Source organism: Oncorhynchus gorbuscha, linkage group LG03 (genome assembly GCF_021184085.1).
Source record: "Oncorhynchus gorbuscha isolate QuinsamMale2020 ecotype Even-year linkage group LG03, OgorEven_v1.0, whole genome shotgun sequence".
In the NCBI taxonomy this organism is placed as follows: Eukaryota; Metazoa; Chordata; class Actinopteri; order Salmoniformes; family Salmonidae; genus Oncorhynchus; species Oncorhynchus gorbuscha.
In genome coordinates, this window is record NC_060175.1 from 78,412,172 (window position 1) to 78,432,239 (window position 20,068).

General features: G+C 41.1%; 2 protein-coding genes across 14 annotated transcripts in view; both read right to left on the reverse strand.

Annotated features, from left to right (window-relative positions):
• The window catches only part of LOC124031958 (neural cell adhesion molecule L1-like protein), a 364,252-nt gene that overhangs the window by 71,832 nt on the left and 272,352 nt on the right, over positions 1-20,068 (reverse strand). The window lies entirely within an intron of this gene.
• Positions 1,438-15,765, reverse strand: ttll9 (tubulin tyrosine ligase-like family, member 9). 6 transcript variants are annotated; one of them, XM_046343833.1, is made up of 16 exons: positions 14,733-14,824; positions 14,571-14,610; positions 14,172-14,218; positions 13,585-13,677; positions 13,261-13,372; positions 12,346-12,531; positions 11,899-11,967; positions 11,605-11,695; positions 11,440-11,480; positions 11,157-11,244; positions 10,534-10,592; positions 10,197-10,393; positions 4,745-4,858; positions 3,422-3,457; positions 3,204-3,328; positions 1,438-3,012 (listed from the first exon to the last, which is right to left on the reverse strand). In XM_046343833.1, the coding sequence occupies exons 2-16, from the start codon at positions 14,583-14,585 to the stop codon at positions 2,942-2,944; spliced, it is 1,344 nt and encodes a 447-aa protein (XP_046199789.1). In that variant the 5' UTR covers positions 14,586-14,610; positions 14,733-14,824; the 3' UTR covers positions 1,438-2,941. The 6 variants fall into 6 exon arrangements, with proteins under 6 accessions (XP_046199789.1, XP_046199793.1, XP_046199791.1 ...); XM_046343837.1 differs by lacking the exons at positions 14,571-14,610; positions 14,733-14,824 and adding an exon at positions 15,554-15,765; XM_046343835.1 differs by having other exon boundaries at positions 13,294-13,372; positions 14,571-14,867.

The window sequence follows — 20,068 nt, forward strand, 5'->3', positions numbered from 1 at the left end:
CCTTTTACTTTTTGTCGTGTTACAGCCTGAATTCAAAATGGATTAAATATATTTTTTTCTCTCACCCATCTACATAAAATGCCCCATAATGACAAAGTGGAAATGTGTTTTTCAAAATGTTTGCAAATGTATTGAAAGTTAAATACAGAAACATCTCATTTATGTAAGTATTCACACTCTTGAGTCAATGGGGCTCCCAAGTGGCGCAGCGGTCTAAGGCACTGCATCTCAGTGCAAGGGGCGTCACTGGAGTCCCCCATCATTGTAAATAAGAATTTGTTCTTAACTGACTTGCCTAGTTAAATAAATAAAAATACATGTTAGAATCACCTTTGGCAGCAATTTACAGCTTTGAGTCTTTCTGGGTAAGTCTCTAAGAGCTTTGCACATCTGGACTGTACAATATTTGCGCATTATTATTATAATTCTTAAAAAAACATTTTTTTTTATCTCTGTGAAGTTCATTGTTGATCAGTGCTAGACAGCCATTTTCAAGTCTTGCCCTAGATTTTCAAGACGATAATAAGAAAAAACTGTAACTAGGCCACTTGGGAACATTCAATGTCGTCTTGGTAAGCAACTTTTAGGTTATTGTCATGCTGAAAGGTGAATTTGTCTCCCGGTGTCTGTTGGAAAGCAGACTGAACCAGGTTTTCCTTTTGGATTTTGCCTGTGCTTATATATATTCTGTTTCTTTTTTATCCTAAAAAGAACTCCATCGTCCTTGTTGATGACAAGCATACCCATAACATGACGAAACCACCACCATCATGCTTGAAAATATAGAGTGGTATTCAGTGATGTGTTGGATTTGCCCCAAACATAACGCTTTGTATTAAGGATATAAAGTTCATTTCTTTGCCACATTTTTTTTTGCAATAGTACTTTAGTGCCTTGTTGCAAACAGGATGCATGTTTGCAATATTTGTATTCTGTTCAGGTTTCCGTCTTTTCACTCTGTTAATTAAGGTTAATATTGTGAAGTAACTACAATGTCGTTGATCCATCCTCAGTTTTGTCCTGTCACAGCCATGAAACTCGAACTGTTTTAAAGTCACCATTGGCCTCATGGTAAAATCCCTGAGCGGCTTCCTTTCTCTCTGGCAACGGAGTTAGGAAGGATGCCTGTATCTTTGAAGTGACTACATTGTGACTACACTGTATTGATACACCATCCAAATTGTAATTAATAACTTCACCATGCTCAAAAGGATATTCAATGTCTGTTTTTTATTTGATTTGTATCTACCAATAGGTGCCCTTAGCAAGGCATTGGAAAACATCCCTGGTCTTTGTGGTTGAATCTTTGTTTGAGATTCCTGAACTTATTTAGGCTTGCCATAACACAAGGGTTGAATACTTATTAACTCAAGCTTTTCATCCGTAATTAATTTGTAAAAATGTTCTAAAAACATAATTCCACAGTGAAACAGGCTCTGCCAGTGATACAAAAATCTTAATTTAATCCATTTGAAATTCAGGCTCTATCACAACAAAATGTGAAAATGTCAAGGGGTGTGAATACTTTCTGAAGGCTCTGTAACTGTTTTACTGCTGTTTAAATCACTACGCTAGCTGTTTGCAACTTTCAAAAGGTCAAATAAAAAATATATAATCATCTATTTCATGTAGACTTGATTTTAAGTGATACTTTAATAGGTCAAAGAATAAAAACATTGCCAACATGTTGTACTGTAACAATCTTGGTTTGGCCAATACACACAAGCCTTTACATGGAGCTTGGACCATGATATCTGATATTATGATCTAATGTGTGGAGTAAATCTTTTTTCTCCAGACATGTTTATTTCAGACTGTAATCAATTCAGGCTTTTAGGCAAACTGAAGACTTTGGGCTCAAGGCACTTTGCACTGTACAGCCAGTTTTGTCAGTACAGGTTATTGATGTTGAAAAGTAGACAACATATAGGCCTATTATTAGTCAACCATTAATTATTTAGTCAGCAAATAGGCTGATCCACAGAGCCTGAGGTTCACTCAAAATAGCCATCATCACCGGTCTAGTGGAGCTGTTTCTGGTGTTGGAATGTATTTGTCCTTTATTCTCTCACTGTATGTTTTTCCTTTGTTGCTTGACCATCGTGTATCTTTCTTTGGTGCCTCATTTGTTTCTGTGTCTAAGAGTTTATGGTTGAATAAGGGGAGAGACACACTTTGAGATATTGTTGGAATGATGGTTTATTGGTTCAATATGAATGATATACTCTATTCAAGGTATACTTGTGTAAGGGCTTTCTCTTGTTTGAATATACTTTAATTGACATTGTCTATTACAAGTATAATTTGCATAGGGATAAGCTCTTTTTTTTTGTTCCAGAGACAGTCTAATGTTTGCTACAAATGTAAATGCATATTTTTCCAAATTTTGTACACCATAGTTCTATTTCTGATAGATATTGTGTTAATCACATTTTGATTTGCATTTGTCATTGACATTTATGTTTACAGTTTTGGGTAGGAAAAATGTTAAGCAAAAAAGCTGAATGTATATTGTTTTGCATAATTTGACAGTTATTCCATTTGTTTACATTAGAACGTCTATCAATGTATTGTACTTTATGTGGAATTTATTAATTGAAACGCTACATACATGTAATAGTCGTACTGTGTTAAATTGCACTTTATTTATTCAATATTAATGTAAAGTATCTAAGCCATAGATCAGGGAGTAGGGTTGTCATAAATATTCACACGCACACAGAAAGTGGTGCATATTTTCTCAATGTTGAATGCAGTTGTTTGTAAGGCATAGAAATAAATATGCTTTGCACTGAATCATCGAGTGATGTCATTGTGTGAGTGTGGCCTCACCATCTATGAGTGAGGTTGTAAGAAAATACATATCTATGAAATATTGATGGAAACTGTGGTGATATGTAGGCTTGTTGATTTCAATTGGAAAATCTTTTGGGGTAGTGTGTCATATCCTCTTCTTGCCTGGAAATGGTTTTAGAAGCTGACGGAGTTGCTTCTTTCTGTCGTTTACACAGCCTGTTGTGGAGAAAAGTTGTCAAAACACAACCTGATATTATGCTCTCTCTAAGGTGAGAAGCAAATGTATTGAAGTGTAAAAATTCATGTTTAAGATAATCATTTTCTATGAGGCTTTTTTGTTTGACTGACACGAGATGAACTTGAACCCAAGTGTGGTGACTGAGAGTAACAGTTTAAGCCAGACTTACCGAGGTGTGTGTTTGCAGTGAAACAGGCACTGCCCAGTGTCTCTAGGTTGACATCTTCTCTGTAGACGGGTCCATCGTTCCACATAAGGTCATAGCCACCAACCCTCTTCTCTCTGCCAGTCAATCTAAGGAGAACAACCAATGAGAGAATATAGATGATAGGACAAATAACACCAAATCACTTTCCCCTATTAAGTAGTCTCGGGAAGTGCTGTTACCTTAGGTCTGGGAACAATAGGGGATTTTCTTGGCAACTTCGAAAGGGGAGAAATAAAATATTTCAGGGAGGGTGCTCTTCAGACAGACAACTCGCCCAACAAATCATACATTTGGGTAGGCTCAGCTTAAAATGCAGGTGGGAATTGTGCCCTTGATATACTATCACCCCGGAAACATGAAAGAGGTGGACCCAACGTGAATGCAGATAGCTAGGCTAATTATAGCCACAGCCAGTCAGTGGTGGAAAGCTTGTAACACTAACGTTCGCTGTCATGGCTCATGCAAACCACTAACTTGGAAAATACACATTGAAAATATTCTCTGCCAGCTCCATCTAGCTAGCTGTCCGGTGGAGATATTTATACCAGTGTACAATTGGAAAAGGCGGTGAAGTAAGAAAGCTGGATTTCCTGCTTTCCTGTCCATTTCCGACTATACCAACTGGACGTTTGTATCGGTGCAGACATGTATGTTGGAACATTGTTCATGCGGGAGGTAATCCATCTGCACAGGGAGACTACCAATCAAGTCTTCTCATTAGTGGAAAGTAACGAAGATAGGAAAGGAGCAAGCCAATATTTGGATCCAATTCCATCACTAAAGGCAACCACACTGCGGGTCACTCAGAGTGTTGATACGGTATATTTTGAGGCTAAGTCAATGTCAGGTGTAACGTGGTTTATGTTAATACAGAGTAAACATTCTGAGTTGAACCTAAAGTGTGGTTTCCCTTTTAAAAGGGAAAACTCAAATTCATGCCTACTGGTTTCCCAAATGACGTCTACCCTAATCCAGAGATATTCAGCTCTATCACTAGGGGGCCATTTTGTCTGTGGATTTTTCAGTAGATGTCCAGTATTTTAGCTGTCCAGATCTTCTAGGAAATATGACCTATACAAAATGAGTGAAATAGATTCTCTCTCTCCCCCCCCCTTCTGTGAACCCCTGTCTGAACAGTTGATTTACCAGTTCAGCCAATGAGACATATCGGCCAAAGTGTGAGAGGTCAACTTTTTGAAACAGTCTGTTTCAGATACAGGTTTGAGGAGGGGTATTACAGTGGTTATTCTCTAATTTATGCTTTGGCCACAAATACAAATAAAGGACTTGTGAGTCAACAACATTATTTGGCTATGAGTTCACAGAATTAGCTTTTTAAAACTATATTTTCCTTGGAGAGTTACTTTAAAACCAAAATAATGTCACCAATTGGCCTGAGAATCTTGATTTCCGAGGTCTAAATCAGTGGCTAAATCAAAAGCAAATAAGGAACCCAGTAGGCATATTGGCCCTGGGTTGAGTATCCTCTCCCCACTCCCTACCTGCCCTCTATATCCACAATGTGTAAGGTGTCCTCCAGCAGACAACACTTCATCTCGTAGTCCTCTTGGCTGCTGGCGGTGAGAGAGGGAGAGGCGTTCACCTCTATCAGCCACCTGTGGAGAGACACAAATTAGGAATTGCAATCCGACTTGAATGTTCGCACCAGTCTCCCATTGACATCAATGAAAGATTAAGTGAAGAGTTGCGTCCGCTTCTAATTCTGAGTTGGCCTAAAAGAGATTAAGGATGACAGCAATGATCTAACATTAAGATGATCCAAGAATTGTGACAGACCTAGCTACCACTTTACATTGTGGACACACCAACAGATCCACGGATGACGCAATCGCCATTGTACTGCAGACTGCCCCTAAATACCTATGTCAGAATGCTGTTCATTGACTACAGCTCAGCCTTCAACACCATAGTGCCCTCCAAGCGCATCACTAAGCTCAGGGCCCTGGGTCTGAACCCCTCCCTGTGCAACTGGGTCCTGGACTTCCTGATAGGTCGACCTCAAGTGGTGAAGGTAGGTAAGTTAGGCAACACCTCCCCACAGAAGTGCGTGCTCAGCCCCCTCCTGTACTCCCTGTTCATCCATGACTGCTTGGCTATGCATGTCTCCAACTGAATCATCAAGTTTGCTGACGACAACAGTGGTAGACCTGATTACCAACAATGACGAGTCGGTCTACAGGGAGGACGTTGGAGCTCTGGCGGAGTGGTGCCAAGAAAATAACCTCTCCCTCAACAAAACGAAGGAGCTGATCGTGGACTACAGGAGAAAGCAGAGAGAGCACGCCCTATCCACATCGACGGGGCCACAGTGGAGAGGGTCAAAAGCTTCAAGTTCCTCAGCGTGCACATCACTGACAACCTGAAATGGTCCCTTCACACAGACAGCATGGTAGAGAAGGCACAACAGTGCTTCTTCAACCTCAGGAGGCTGAAGAAATGTGGCTTGGCCCCTAAGACCACACTGGTGGCACACTGTCTGCCCTCCAGGACATCTACAGCACCGGTGTTATAGGAAGGCCAAGAAGACCATCAAGGACCTCAGTCACACGAGCCACGGCCTGTTCACTCCGCTACCATCTAGAAGGCGGAGACAGTATAGGTGCATTGAAGCTGGGACCAAGAGACTGATAAACAGCTTCTATTGTATCTCCAGGCCATCAGACTGTTAAACAGTCGCCACTAGCTGGCCTCCGCCCAGTACCCTGCCCTGAACCTTATACACTATACACCTTTCAAACCATGACATTTTCCTGCCAACTTTAGCATCCCGACAACTTTTCTTTAAATATGAAAGGTATTGTCGGTGACAAAGCCTATACTTATATTTCTTCCAACCGACCTAGTCATGATTGCAGTAAAGTTCTGCCTACGCTCTTAAACTCTTGATGGTTGCTAGGCAGCGCCCGTTACTACTATCATCCCGGCAGTTCTAAACTTTGCGAGGCATGTCTCACCCATCTCTTCGCATAGCTCACCACATGCACTGCTTTCTTAACCACACCTGGATGGATCCATAAAGAATTACTGTGGGACTAAATATACCTGAACGACAAAAATATTGGAATAAAGTAGGCTAATACAATTGATGGCATCAAATTGTTGCTTGCTAAAACTTGCTAAAACTAAAAGTCATCCAATTGATTGAAGCAATAGCCTACCCGCGTGTGGTGAACTATTTCAGCACTGTTTTGCACTGTTTTGAGACAAGCGTGGGGTCTTGATAAATCAACCAATATCTCCATTTGGATATTGTTTAGGCTACAATTAGGCTGTGGAAATGTTAGCTAAGTTGAAGTGAGTGCTGTGCATGATCATCTTGTCTAGTTGACTGATTTATTAGCACTGATCAGAACATTTTGCCAGCATGTTGGGGCTCCCGAGTGGCTCCCGAAGGCACTGCATCTCAGTGCTTAAGGCGTCACTACAGACACCCTGGTTCAAATCCAGGCTGTATCACAACCGGCCGTGCACAATTGGACCAGCGTCGTCCGGGTTTGGTCGGTGTAGGCAGTCATTGTAAATAAGAATTTGTTCTTAACTGACTTGCCTAGTTAAATTAAGGTTAAATTGAAAAATTAACAAGTGGATTATTTTGCTCTTCACTCTATGTCAATTAGTAGCCTAGGACTACTCCCGACCAAAAGACTGTGACAAGTCTTAACAAATCAATGTGATTCGTTTCACTGAATCTCCATCTGTATATTTGGTTAATTCTCTGGATGGGCAAATAAGTGGAGTGGGCATCACTCATCTATTTGTTTGCTCATCTACAGTGCCTTCAGAAAAAATTCTCACCCCTTGACTTTTTCCACATTACAGTCGTATTCTAAAATGTATTAAATATTTGTTTTCTCTCATCAATCTACACACAACATTCTATAATGACAATGGGAAAACAGATTTCTAGAAAATGTTGCACATTTATTAAATTTAAAAAACAGATATACCTTATTTACATAGGTAGTCAGACCCTTTGCTATGAGACTCGAAATTGAGCTCATATGCAAACAATTTCCATTGATCATCCTTGAGATGTTTCTTCAACTGGATTGGAGTCCACCTATGGTAAATTCAATTGATTGGACATGATTTGGAAAGGCACACACCTGTCTTTTTACATTTACATTACATTTAAGTCATTTAGCAGACGCTCTTATCCAGAGCGACTTACAAATTGGTGCATTCACCTTATGACATCCAGTGGAACAACCACTTTACAATAGTGCATCTAAATATTTTAAGGGGGGGGGGGGTGAGAAGGATTACTTTATCCTATCCTAGGTATTCCTTAAAGAGGTGGGGTTTCAGGTGTCTCCGGAAGGTGGTGATTGACTCCGCTGTCCTGGCGTCGTGAGGGAGTTTGTTCCACCATTGGGGAGCCAGAGCAGCGAACAGTTTTGACTGAGCTGAGCGGGAACTGTACTTCCTCAGTGGTAGGGAGGCGAGCAGGCCAGAGGTGGATGAACGCAGTGCCCTTATTTGGGTGTAGGGCCTGATCAGAGCCTGGAGGTACTGAGGTGCCGTTCCCCTCACAGCTCCGTAGGCAAGCACCATGGTCTTGTAGCGGATGCGAGCTTCAACTGGAAGCCAGTGGAGAGAGCGGAGGAGCGGGGTGACGTGAGAGAACTTGGGAAGGTTGAACACTAGACGGGCTGCGGCGTTCTGGATGAGTTGTAGGGGTTTAATGGCACAGGCAGGGAGCCCAGCCAACAGCGAGTTGCAGTAATCCAGACGGGAGATGACAAGTGCCTGGATTAGGACCTGTGCCGCTTCCTGTGTGAGGCAGGGTCGTACTCTGCGGATGTTGTAGAGCATGAACCTACAGGAACGGGCCACCGCCTTGATGTTAGTTGAGAACGACAGTTTGTTGTCCAGGATCACGCCAAGGTTCTTAGCGCTCTGGGAGGAGGACACAATGGAGTTGTCAACCGTGATGGCGAGATCATGGAACGGGCAGTCCTTCCCCGGGAGGAAGAGCAGCTCCGTCTTGCCGAAGTTCAGCTTGAGGTGGTGATCCGTCATCCACACTGATATGTCTGCCAGACATGCAGAGATGCGATTCGCCACCTGGTCATCAGAAGGGGGAAAGGAGAAGATTAATTGTGTGTCGTCTGCATAGCAATGATAGGAGAGACCATGTGAGGTTATGACAGAGCCAAGTGACTTGGTGTATAGCGAGAATATTTTAATATTTTTAATTTTTAAGGCCCCACAGTTGAAAGTGCATGTCAGAACAAAAACTAAGCCACGAGGTCGAAGGAATTGTCTGTAGAGCTCCGAGACAGGATTGTATCGAGGTACAGATCTGGGGAAGGGTACCAAAAAATGTCTGCAGCATTGAAGGTCCCCAAGAACACAGTGGCCTCCATCATTATTAAACTGAAAAAGTTTGGAACCACCAGGACTCGGCCGAGAGCTGGCCGCCCGGCCAAACTGAGCAATCGGGGGAGAAGGGACTTGGTCAGAGAGGTGACCAAGAACCCAATGGTTACTGTGACAGTGCTCCAGAGTTCCTCTGTAGAGATGGGAGAATCTTCCAGAAGGACAACCATCTCTTCAGCACTCCACCAATCAGGCCTTTATGGTAGGATGGCCAAATGAAAGCCACTCATCAGTAAAAGGCACATGACAGCCCGCTTGAAGTTCGTCAAAAGGCACCTACAGGATTCTCTGATCTGATGATACAAAGATTGAACTCTTTGGCCTGAATGTCAAGCGTCACGTCTTGGAGGAAACCTGGTACCTATGGAAAAGCATGGTGGTAGCAGCATCATGTTCTGAGTATGTTTTTCAGTGGCAGGGACTGGGAGACTAGTCAGGACTGAGGGAAAGATGAACGGAGCAAAGAACAGAGAGATCCTTGATGAAAACCTGCTCCAGAGCGCTCAGGACCTCAGACTGGGGTGAAGGTTCACCTTCCAACAGGACATCGACCCTAAGCACACAGCCAAGACAACGCAGGAGTGGCTTTGGAACAAGTCTCAATGTCCGTGAGTGGCCCAGCCAGAGCCCGGACTTGAATCCAATCGAACATCTCTGGAGAGACCTGAAAATAACTATGCTGCGACGCTCCCCATCCAACCTGACAGAGCTTGAGGATCTCCAGAGAACAATGGGAAAAACTCAAATACAGATGTGCCAAGCTTATAGCGTCATACATACCCAAGAAGACTCAAGGCTGTAATCACTGCCAAAGTACTGACTAAAGGGTCTGAATACTTATGTAAATGTTATATCAGTTTTTATTTTTAATACATCTGCAAATGTTTTTGTTTTGTCATTATGGGGTATTGTGTGTAGATTGATTAGAAAAACAAACAATTTAATCCATTTTAGAATAAGGCTGTAATGTAACAAAATGTGGAAAAAGTTAAGGGGCCTGAAAACTTTCCAAATGCACTGTATATATACTGTGTATATATACAGTACCAATCAAAAGTTTGGATACATCTACTCAAAACATGGATGTTGATAAAGGCAGCCCACCGTACCTCTCTGATTCAGAGGGGTTGGGTTAAATGCGGAAGACATATTTCAGTTGAAGGCATTTAGTTGTACAACTGACTAGGTATCCCCCTCTCCCTTTCATTCAAGGGGTTCTTTATTTTTACTATTTTCTACATTGTACAATAATAGTGAAGACATCAAAACTGTGAAATAACACATATGGAATCATGTAGTAACCAAAAAAAGTGTTGAACAAATGAAAATATATTTATATTTGAGATTCTTCAATGGAGCCACCCTTTGCCTTGACAGCTTTGCACACTCTTTGCATTCTCTCAAATAGCTTCATGAGGTTCCTTCCTACATAAACGCCAGATTTATAAAGCAATTCAGTGGTTACATACTGGGCTCAGACTGGCTAAGGTTTTGCATTAGAAATGCAGTCAGTCGGTGGGGAATGAGGAGGGAGGTGTGCGTGTGTCTCACGGTTTGAGGTCCTGATCCAGTAGGATGTCATAGCCATAGAGCTCAAAGCAGTGTTTGTCGTTGATGATTACTTTCTGCACACTCTGCAGGCTACGGACAAATATGTTGTCAATGTCCTTAAACAGAGCCTCTATGGTCTCTGTGCCATGCCTCGCAGTCAGGTATCGCCGAAGCTGCTGCATCTGCCACTTACAGCCCTACACACACGGAAGGGAGAATAGAGAGAGAGATTCATAGCAAAGTCATTTATTCTTAAATTGTGTTTAGCAGTGATCTTACTAAACATTCGGATTAGATTACCCCACAACATTGTGACTTTTGAAGGAATTCTACACACCTTTTCAGGATCATAATCTGGCGCTGTTTTTTGCACTGCCACATTGGTGAGATGGACATCTTAGAAGAAGCATTAAGGAGACGTTCTATTTGCCTAGTCCCAGATCTGCTTGTACTCCTGCCAACTCCATTGCTGTCATTGCCAAGCCAAACAATTTCTTAAAAAACTGTTTTTGCTTTGTCATTATGGGGTATGGTGTGTAGAGTGATGAGGGGGAAAATTATTTAATCCATTTTAGAATAAGGCTGTTACGTAACAAAATGTGGAAGGGGTCAAGGGGTCTGAATACTTTTGGAATGCACTATATGACAGGATAACGAGTGACAAGGAGTTGGCATGATGGCACAAACAGACTGGCACTGGAGAAAAAGATGATGGAGAAATAGTAGGACAGAATTTGGGTCAAATGTATTTAAATTCCAGGCAATTCAAAAGACTCAAATTGTTACAGACAATTTATTATTAGGATTCCGGATTAGAGCCGACCATTGGGAGTTTGTTTCTAAGGAGAATACATTTTTATTATTTGGCTGCAGAACAGTCGACTACTGTGTGCAGATAACTGTTCTTAGACAATAACTCAGCTCACATACAAGGCTGTAATGAGGTAAGGAGAAGGATACACTGGTCATCAATGCTGGTGAGAGAGAATCGGGTGCTGGAGAATCGGGCAAAACCATCTCGATATAACCATGCCTTCAGTGGGATATACTAAGACGCACACAAATTAATTCTAGTTAACAGTGTTAATTGACATATTTTACAGCATTTGTTGCTTACTTCATCAGTTGACGTGTGTCAAGCCCATATGAGTGAAGTGCTTTAATCCAATGATCTACCAAAATGGTTTTAGATTTGATGACTTTGATTTTGATTCATTTAGTGATTGAGAAGACAGAAACTTACTGATGTAACCAATACATAAACCCTCAAATCAAATTTTCTCCCTATTTAAGAAAAGGTCATAAAAAGAGAACATTAGAGAAGAGCAATGCAGAAATATCAAAATAATCCATTGTGTAATAATTTATTACAAACTTAGACCTATTATCAAACTTAAGTTTAATGCACCACTGATAAGGTAGGGATTTTCTATGTAGCGCTGTGCAACGTAGCTCTCCACTTGAGTCTCATCTCTCTGCTCCTCTGAGCGACTCCCATCCTGTACAAACACAAACATATAGTGTCAGTGTGTGTTTGTTTGTCTGTCTATTTTTTTTAAAAAATGTTTTATTTACTTGTATTTTTTACAAACATGAACATAAACCATGTAAAAGTTAAGGGAAACAACCTATAAGACATCTGCAGTGCACAACAATCATATAATGTCATGTTTCAATTCATTATATTACCGCATGGTGTTACCTTTTTCCAGTCCATGATGTCTTTCAGTTTTTGAAATAGGAAAATGCCCTTCCCCTGAGATCTTGCAACCTGAACAAAGATTGATAGAGGGAGTTGAACTTCATAACTATAGTATAAAGATACAAATGTATTATGTTAGTGCATAATGTAAAAGCAATAGTTTTGTTTTGTCTACTCTTCTTATTACTGATGGCAACCTAATGCTACACTAAGCTTGTGTGAATTGTCACGTTCACTGTTGAAAATAATGTATTTGTAGACTTATAGATTTAGTGCACAGGTATGTTCTGGTTGTATGATTGTTTTGTGTTTTTTTAAACTGGAGCTGCCTTGTTTGCCACATCTCCCTTGGAAAATATATGTTTTTGTATCTCTGATGGGAATGGATTAAATAAAGGTTAGACAGGCCTATATTAAACAAAAAAACAAATCTGCAGGTCCTCTCACCGGTTTCATGATCCAGGTGCTGCCCGGGCTCCGTTTGAACTCTTCCACAAAGAGGTGGTATTCACTGGGTAGTTCAAAGGTCCGGGGGAAAAAGTCACATTTGGACGCTTCAATGCGGCCAGCTTCCCTCTCAAGGGTTTTGCGGTACCTCTTCAGGTTTTTCACCATTAGGTTCTTGCGCGTCAGCTGCATGATAAAACAAATTAAGATTATGATACAGTACAACCATAAGTGATACGTTATGAGGGGCAATCTGCGATAGGTACATCCATTTTTTGACTCTTAAATTAATGATAGCCTATGTACACATTGACTCTTTAAGAAATGCCTTATGATCTTACTTAAACTAATAATATTTTTGTTCTCAGAGATGGATGGTCAGTCCCTTCATCCATAAGTCTATCTAACTATGAATTTGAGAGTGGTTGCCTTTCTCCAGCCCCATTCCTCAGCTGTTTACCAAAACAGTGTGGGGTGAACTGTTGTTTGAACTGCAGATTGCCCTTATAATACATGACTATAAATAAGAGCGCCAAATGGGAAAATATGTTCAAATCACACCTGCTGTCCATATATGCTAACAGCTATTTTTACAATACATGGTAACACTACTGTATGATCCTCGTGCATCATAAAAGCCTTCATAACAGCTTAGACATAATGTCCCCCATAGGCAGTGATAAACATGAGCCTTATGGACACCGGCAAAATATTCTGAGGCTAGTTAATGAGGCTAGTCAGGCACAACTTCTGCACATGACAACAGATTTGCCTGTCATCTAACAAGCATACATATGATGGCTGTTATAGCCTAATGTATTTTGTAGGCTAGTGTTGTAAAGGCTTTATGAATACATAGATAAGGGGGCCCCACATTAAGTGTTACTGACTAATCTATAAATGCTACTGACTGACCTCATAATGATTGCGGAAATGGCATATCCTCACGTGTTCTTCCATGTAGGAGTGGTCGAAATTCTCCCTCAGCCACCCAACATCACACCAGTTAAAATCCCATTCTCCATCACTGCGCTCACAGATATATACACAAAAACAAACATGGGCATTTGACGTCTTGTAATGAGTAAGTCACTCATGATACAATACGCTATTTAAAATGCTCACACACACTCTGGATACAATATGCTACAAAGCCTAATCACAACTCAATGTTGTGGATGCACGCACGCACACACACACATTGTGGTTACATCATTAGGTCTAGCCTACACAACTCACTCTTTGACCTCCATCCAGCCTGGTCTTTGTCGCAAGACATCCTGAATGGTGTTTGTTAGGCCACATTTGTAACGTACACAACTTCTTCCATCCCTATGGAGTCAACAAGTGGTTTGTTAGTATCTTCCATTGCCAGGCTATGTCACAAACATCAGCCATCTAACATCACACCAGATAAAATCACATTTTCCATTACTGTGATCACATATCACAAATCATATGCATTTTATTTCTTGTCATGTAAGTAAGTCCGTCTACACTAAGAAAAAAAAGTTATATCTAGAACCTAAATGGGTTCTTCGGCTGTCCCCATAGGAGAACACTTTGAAGAACCCTCTTTTGTTCCATGTAAAACCGTTTCTTCTTAAAGTGTGTACACACAATATAGCTAGTAAAATGCAAATAAACAAAAACACACACAGCTAATAGCATTAGCCTACAGTGGCTATCATCAATTAACTAGCTGGGTGTCAAAATTAATGTAAAAATGTCTATGTACTGTCAGATGTTTCCAATCATGCTAGTGAGTAACGTTAAGTAGCTAACGTTAGCGGGTTAATAACAACCATATTTGCAGAACAACTCACCCCTCTCTTCTTTTTTGATAACCATAAGGACCCTTGTATCCAGCAGTCTGGTGAAACAATGAATGATATAGCTAGCCATTCACAATTGCCTGAACAAGCTCATAAGTTAGCTAGCTAGACATTGAACGTTAGTTGATCATCTTCGCTAAAGTTCACAACAGAGACAAAGCTAAATATATCTGCCTCGGAGTCGGACACAATGAAGTTGTGACCAGACCAGCCTAGGCAGCTGATAATCGGCGCTAGATCTGCTCTATAGCCCACAATCGGCTGCCTAGAAGAACCAGAGCCTTCAGCTTCACCAGTATCAGAACCACAGGTCAAAATGCGCTAACAGTAACGTTGCTAAAGTTGGCTTCACAGAGCATGCATACATTTTCATTTGAAGGGCTTTCCCACCTTATTCCTTGACATGTTTTCGTGATAGCATTCGCCACATCTGTTTACCGGGGTCAGCAAAAAGGTTAATTAGCTAAATGTTTAGCTAGCAGCATTAACGTTAGCTAGATGTCGAGTAGTTTGACCAGAGATACGAGAAAGGAGTAGCTAGTTCGTATCTACCTGGTTTGACAACATATGTTGTCATGGCAACCTCATGAATGAAAAAGCTGTATTTATAATCATGAATTCCAATGAATTACACACAATCTTGGAACATTTATTTACATATTTCCCAAATCATAGGAAGAGAGAAAAGGCGTACAGCACTGGTAGACCCCCTTTTAAGTTAGTACCAGACACACTGACGTCACGCACAGACGCGCTTGTCTTTTGGATGCTCTACTAATGTAGCCTTCAAACCAACTGGAAGCTCGGAAACCTCCATATTCAGTGCGTTCAAGACAATTGGGAACTAGGAGAAAACAAGCTCTGACAGGGAAAATTAGTTTTCAACGGTCCTCTACCTCGGGAATCGAAGTAGAGAACTTGGGCCTCTTTCTAGAACTCCGATTTTACGACCTTAAGATTACTGACGTCAGTTTACCTAGTTTTTCCCCAAGTTCTCAGTTGTCGTGAACGCACCATAAGAAATCCATCATCATCTGCGCCTATTCAACATAGCCTAGACGTACGATTTTATTACTTATAAACAAACACACTTTTTAATGTTCTCATACGCATTTAATTACGTTTTGATTATTGCTTTAATAACAGTCGCTACGACTATATTTGGTTGTGATCTTTGCTTAAATAACTATTTTGGATGCAGCATTTGTTAGCTAGAATGCTAACGCTCATTGACATAGGCTGTAGCAAAAGCTAGCCAAAGAGCCAATTTACTACAGCTAGAATGTATGCACACATGACTGTAAGTCGCTTTGGATAAAAGCGTCTGCTAAATGGCATATATTATTATTATTACAACGAGACAGATATTTCACCTGATGTATAAATGTGAAGCATCCGCTTGGCGTTTCCACTCAGTACCATATATGGTGATGAGTCCGGCTCAGGGTCCGGCTGTGAGAGATGGATTTTCGGCGACATTCTGCTCATTTTCTTATCTATGAAACATTTGATATCCATACAGTTTTCTGTTTCCAAAACTACAACCTGTAACAAACAGAGTGGACAGAGTTTCTAAAAATTGCGTTGTTTAGAAGGAGTGCGCACGTCACAGAACTAGGGTTCGCTAACGAACATTTTAAAATAAATGCTATAACGAGCCAATAGGATCTCACTAGCTCGTGCTTGGCTCTGCCCACCGAGTTTTCTGCACACTATGATTAATTTGCTTCCATTGGAAACGACGTGTTCTGGTCTATCTTGGTTTATTAATAAAACTATTAGATTGCACTGGTTGACATTGAAGTGTTTAAAAAAAAGGTATAATTACAGAAAATACAAGCAGGTAGAAAAACTCTGTCATAAAAAAGAAATACATTCATAATATATGCCATTTAGCAGACGCTTTTATCCAAAGCGACTTACAGTCATGTGTGCATACATTCTAAGTATGGGTGGTCCCGGGGATCGAACCCACTACCCTGGCGTTACAAGCGCCATGCTCTACCAACTGAGCTACACAGGATCATCAGTACAATGTCCTCAATTCGATTTCTGAATAGCACTACAGGAACCAAAACATCACATTTAAGAACATTTTTAAGATTGTTCCACAAATAAGTTGCAAGAAAAGTTCAACCTGATTTACCTAACTCGGTAAAGACAAAAGGAATTTTCAGAGATAGCCATCCCCGAGACCGAGTGTGGTCACTCATAAGACTAATGTTTAGTAATGATGCTAGGTAAAGTTGGAGTATTTGTAAAATAGCTTTATACATGAAAACATAGCACTGTATCACCCGATGTGACATCAAAAAGGGCCAACTAACTTTCTGGTAGAGAATGCAGGGATGAGTACTAAAACTGTCGCCAGTAATAAAGTGCAGTGTGCTATGTTCATCGAACAGCCCCCGTGATATGCAGCTGTTCAGGGAAGCTAGAAACCACTATACACAGGCAGTTAGAAAAGCCAAGGCTAGCTTTTTCAAGCAGAAATTTGCTTCCTGCAACACTAACTCAAAAAAGTTCTGGGACACTGTAAAGTCCATGGAGAATAAGAACACCTCCTCCCAGCTGCCCACTGCACTGAAGATAGGAAACACTGTCACCACTGATAAATCCACCATAATTGAGAATTTCAATAAGCATTTTTCTACGGCTGGCCATGCTTTCCACCTGGCTACTCCTACCCCGGTCAACAGCACTGCACCCCCAACAGCAAGCCTTCCCCATTTCTCCTTCTCCCAAATCCATTCAGCTGATGTTCTGAAAGAGCTGCAAAATCTGGACCACTACAAATCAGCCGGGCTAGACAATCTGGACCCTTTCTTTCTAAAATTATCTGCCGAAATTATTGCCACCCCTATTACTAGCCTTTTCAACCTCTCTTTCGTGTCGTCTGAGATTCCCAAAGATTGGAAAGCAGCTGCGGTCATCCCCCTCTTCAAAGGGGGGGACACTCTTGACCCAAACTGCTACAGACCTATATCTATCCTACCATGCCTTTCTAAGGTCTTCGAAAGCCAAGTCAACAAACAGATTACCGACCATTTCAAATCTCACCATACCTTCTCTGCTATGCAATCTAGTTTCAGAGCTGGTCATGGGTGCACCTCAGCCACGCTCAAGGTCCTAAACAATATCTTAACCGCCATCGATAAGAAACATTACTGTGCAGCCGTATTCATTGATCTGGCCATGGCTTTCGACTCTGTCAATCACCACATCCTCATCGGCAGACTCGACAGCCTTGGTTTCTCAAATGATTGCCTCGCCTGGTTCACCAACTACTTTTCTGATAGAGTTCAGTGTGTCAAATCGGAGGGTCTGCTGTCCGGACCTCTGGCAGTCTCTATGGGGGTGCCACAGGGTTCAATTCTTGGACCGACTCTCTTTTCTGTATACATCAATGAGGTCGCTCTTGCTGCTGGTGAGTCTCTGATCCACCTCTACGCAGACGACACCATTCTGTATACTTCCGGCCCTTCTTTGGACACTGTGTTAACAACCCTCCAGGCAAGCTTCAATGCCATACAACTCTGCTTCTGTGGCCTCCAATTGCTCTTAAATACAAGTAAAACTAAATGCATGCTCTTCAACCGATCGCTACCTGCACCTACCCGCCTTTCCAACATCACTACTCTAGACGGCTATGACTTAGAATACGTGGACAACTACAAATACTTAGGTGTCTGTTTAGACTGTAAACTCTCCTTCCAGACCCACATCAAACATCTCCAATCCAAAGTTAATCTAGAAATGGCTTCCTATTTCGCAACAAAGCATCCTTCACTCATGCTGCCAAACATACCCTTGTAAAACTGACCATCCTACCAATCCTCGACTTTGGCGATGTCATTTACAAAATAGCCTCCAATACCCTACTCAACAAATTGGATGCAGTCTATCACAGTGCAATCCGTTTTGTCACCAAAGCCCCATATACTACCCACCATTGCGACCTGTACGCTCTCGTTGGCTGGCCCTCGCTTCATACTCGTCGCCAAACCCACTGGCTCCATGTCATCTACAAGACCCTGCTAGGTAAAGTCCCCCCTTATCTCAGCTCGCTGGTCACCATGGCATCTCCCACCTGTAGCACACGCTCCAGCAGGTATATCTCTCTAGTCACCCCCAAAACCAATTCTTTCTTTGGCCGCCTCTCCTTCCAGTTCTCTGCTGCCAATGACTGGAACGAACTACAAAAATCTCTGAAACTGGAAACACTTATCTCCCTCACTAGCTTTAAGCACCAACTGTCAGAGCAGCTCACAGATTACTGCACCTGTACATAGCCCACCTATAATTTAGCCCAAACAACTACATCTTTCCCAACTGTATTTAATTAATTTATTTATTTTGCTCCTTTGCACCCCATTATTTTTATTTCTACTTTGCACATTCTTCCATTGCAAAACTACCATTCCAGTGTTTTACTTGCTATATTGTATTTACTTTGCCACCATGGCCTTTTTTTGCCTTTACCTCCCTTCTCACCTCATTTGCTCACATTGTATATAGACGTGTTTATACTGTATTATTGACTGTATGTTTGTTTTACTCCATGTGTAACTCTGTGTCGTTGTATCTGTCAAACTGCTTTGCTTTATCTTGGCCAGGTCGCAATTGTAAATGAGAACTTGTTCTCAACTTGCCTACCTGGTTAAATAAAGGTGAAATAACAAATCAAATAAATAAATAAATGTTAAAATGCATCTAACGGCTTTAATGAAGTGGCAGGTGCGTTCATATAGCCTGGTCTAAGCCAATTGAGGAAAGCTTCTGAATTAGCAGTGAGTGATCAACAGTATTGAAGGCCTTTGACAGATTAATGAAGAGGACAGCACAATGTTGACTTTTATCCATATAACTTATAACTAGGGATGCAGCAGAGATACTGATATGACCTGGTCTAAAACTGACTGATGTACAATTAGAATACATTTCAAAGATAAGAAAGATTTTAGCTGAGAATTAATCAAGGATTCAAATATTTTAGCTAGGCAAGAAAGTTTAGAAATAGGGTGATAATTAGTTAGGTCACAGCGGTAACCACCTTTGTGAAGGGGGAGTACGTGTCAGGTTTTAAAAAATATGGTTTAATGATTCAGCAATCAGGGGGGCAGAGAGCTGCAGCAAAAATGGATCAAGCATATCAACCCCAGTGGATTTATTTTCTCTGAATTGTTTAAAAGAGGCATGTTTATCTGCCAGAGGAATAAATATGGATGATATATTTTCTAGAGCCAACTCAGGGTCAGGAATACAGGAGACTAGATGTATGGCTAAATCAGAGTAGAACATGTAATGTGAAAACCCTTGAGAAAACTTTTAAAATGTGTCCTCTTAATTAAACAAGGATTAGACTTTAGCTGTTTGGTATCTCTAACACATACTACAGGACAATGATAACTGAGATCATATGCAAATACTTCACTAGACAAATATTTATGGGGGTTATTAGTAAGAATTCAATCAATCAGGAGTTATTAACAGCGTTTTTCCCATTTAGCTGTGGGGGTTTTGAGATCAATTGAGTCGGACTAAAATCAATGCATTTGTGTAGCTCAGTTGGTAGAGCATGGCGCTTGTAATGCCAGGGTAGTGGGTTCAATCCCCGGGACCACCCATACGTAGAATGTATGCACGCATGACTGTAAGTCGCTTTGGATAAAAGCGTCTGCTAAATGGCATTTATTATTATTAAATTGATTGAGGTTGGGGATAGCCAATCCAGATTTCAAATCCTAAAAAATGATCAACTCAGAGGAAAGAACATGTGTTCAACACTTAGTTGTAGCACCAACAGCATCTGCCTTGGCACTATTCTGGTTTATGGACACATCTACAACCAGGAGCACAAATGACTTGGGAACAGCAATATTTCAAGA

Bases quoted from the DNA above. Each gene is read 5' to 3' on its own strand.
- ttll9 (XM_046343831.1), bottom strand. The intron at 11,968-12,345 runs GTGAGAGGACCT...ATCTTTGTTCAG, and splicing joins GCACCTGGATCATGAAACCG to GTTGCAAGATCTCAGGGGAA. The intron at 10,593-11,156 runs GTATCCTTCTCC...GCTTCTTCTAAG, and splicing joins CACCAGCATTGATGACCAGT to ATGTCCATCTCACCAATGTG.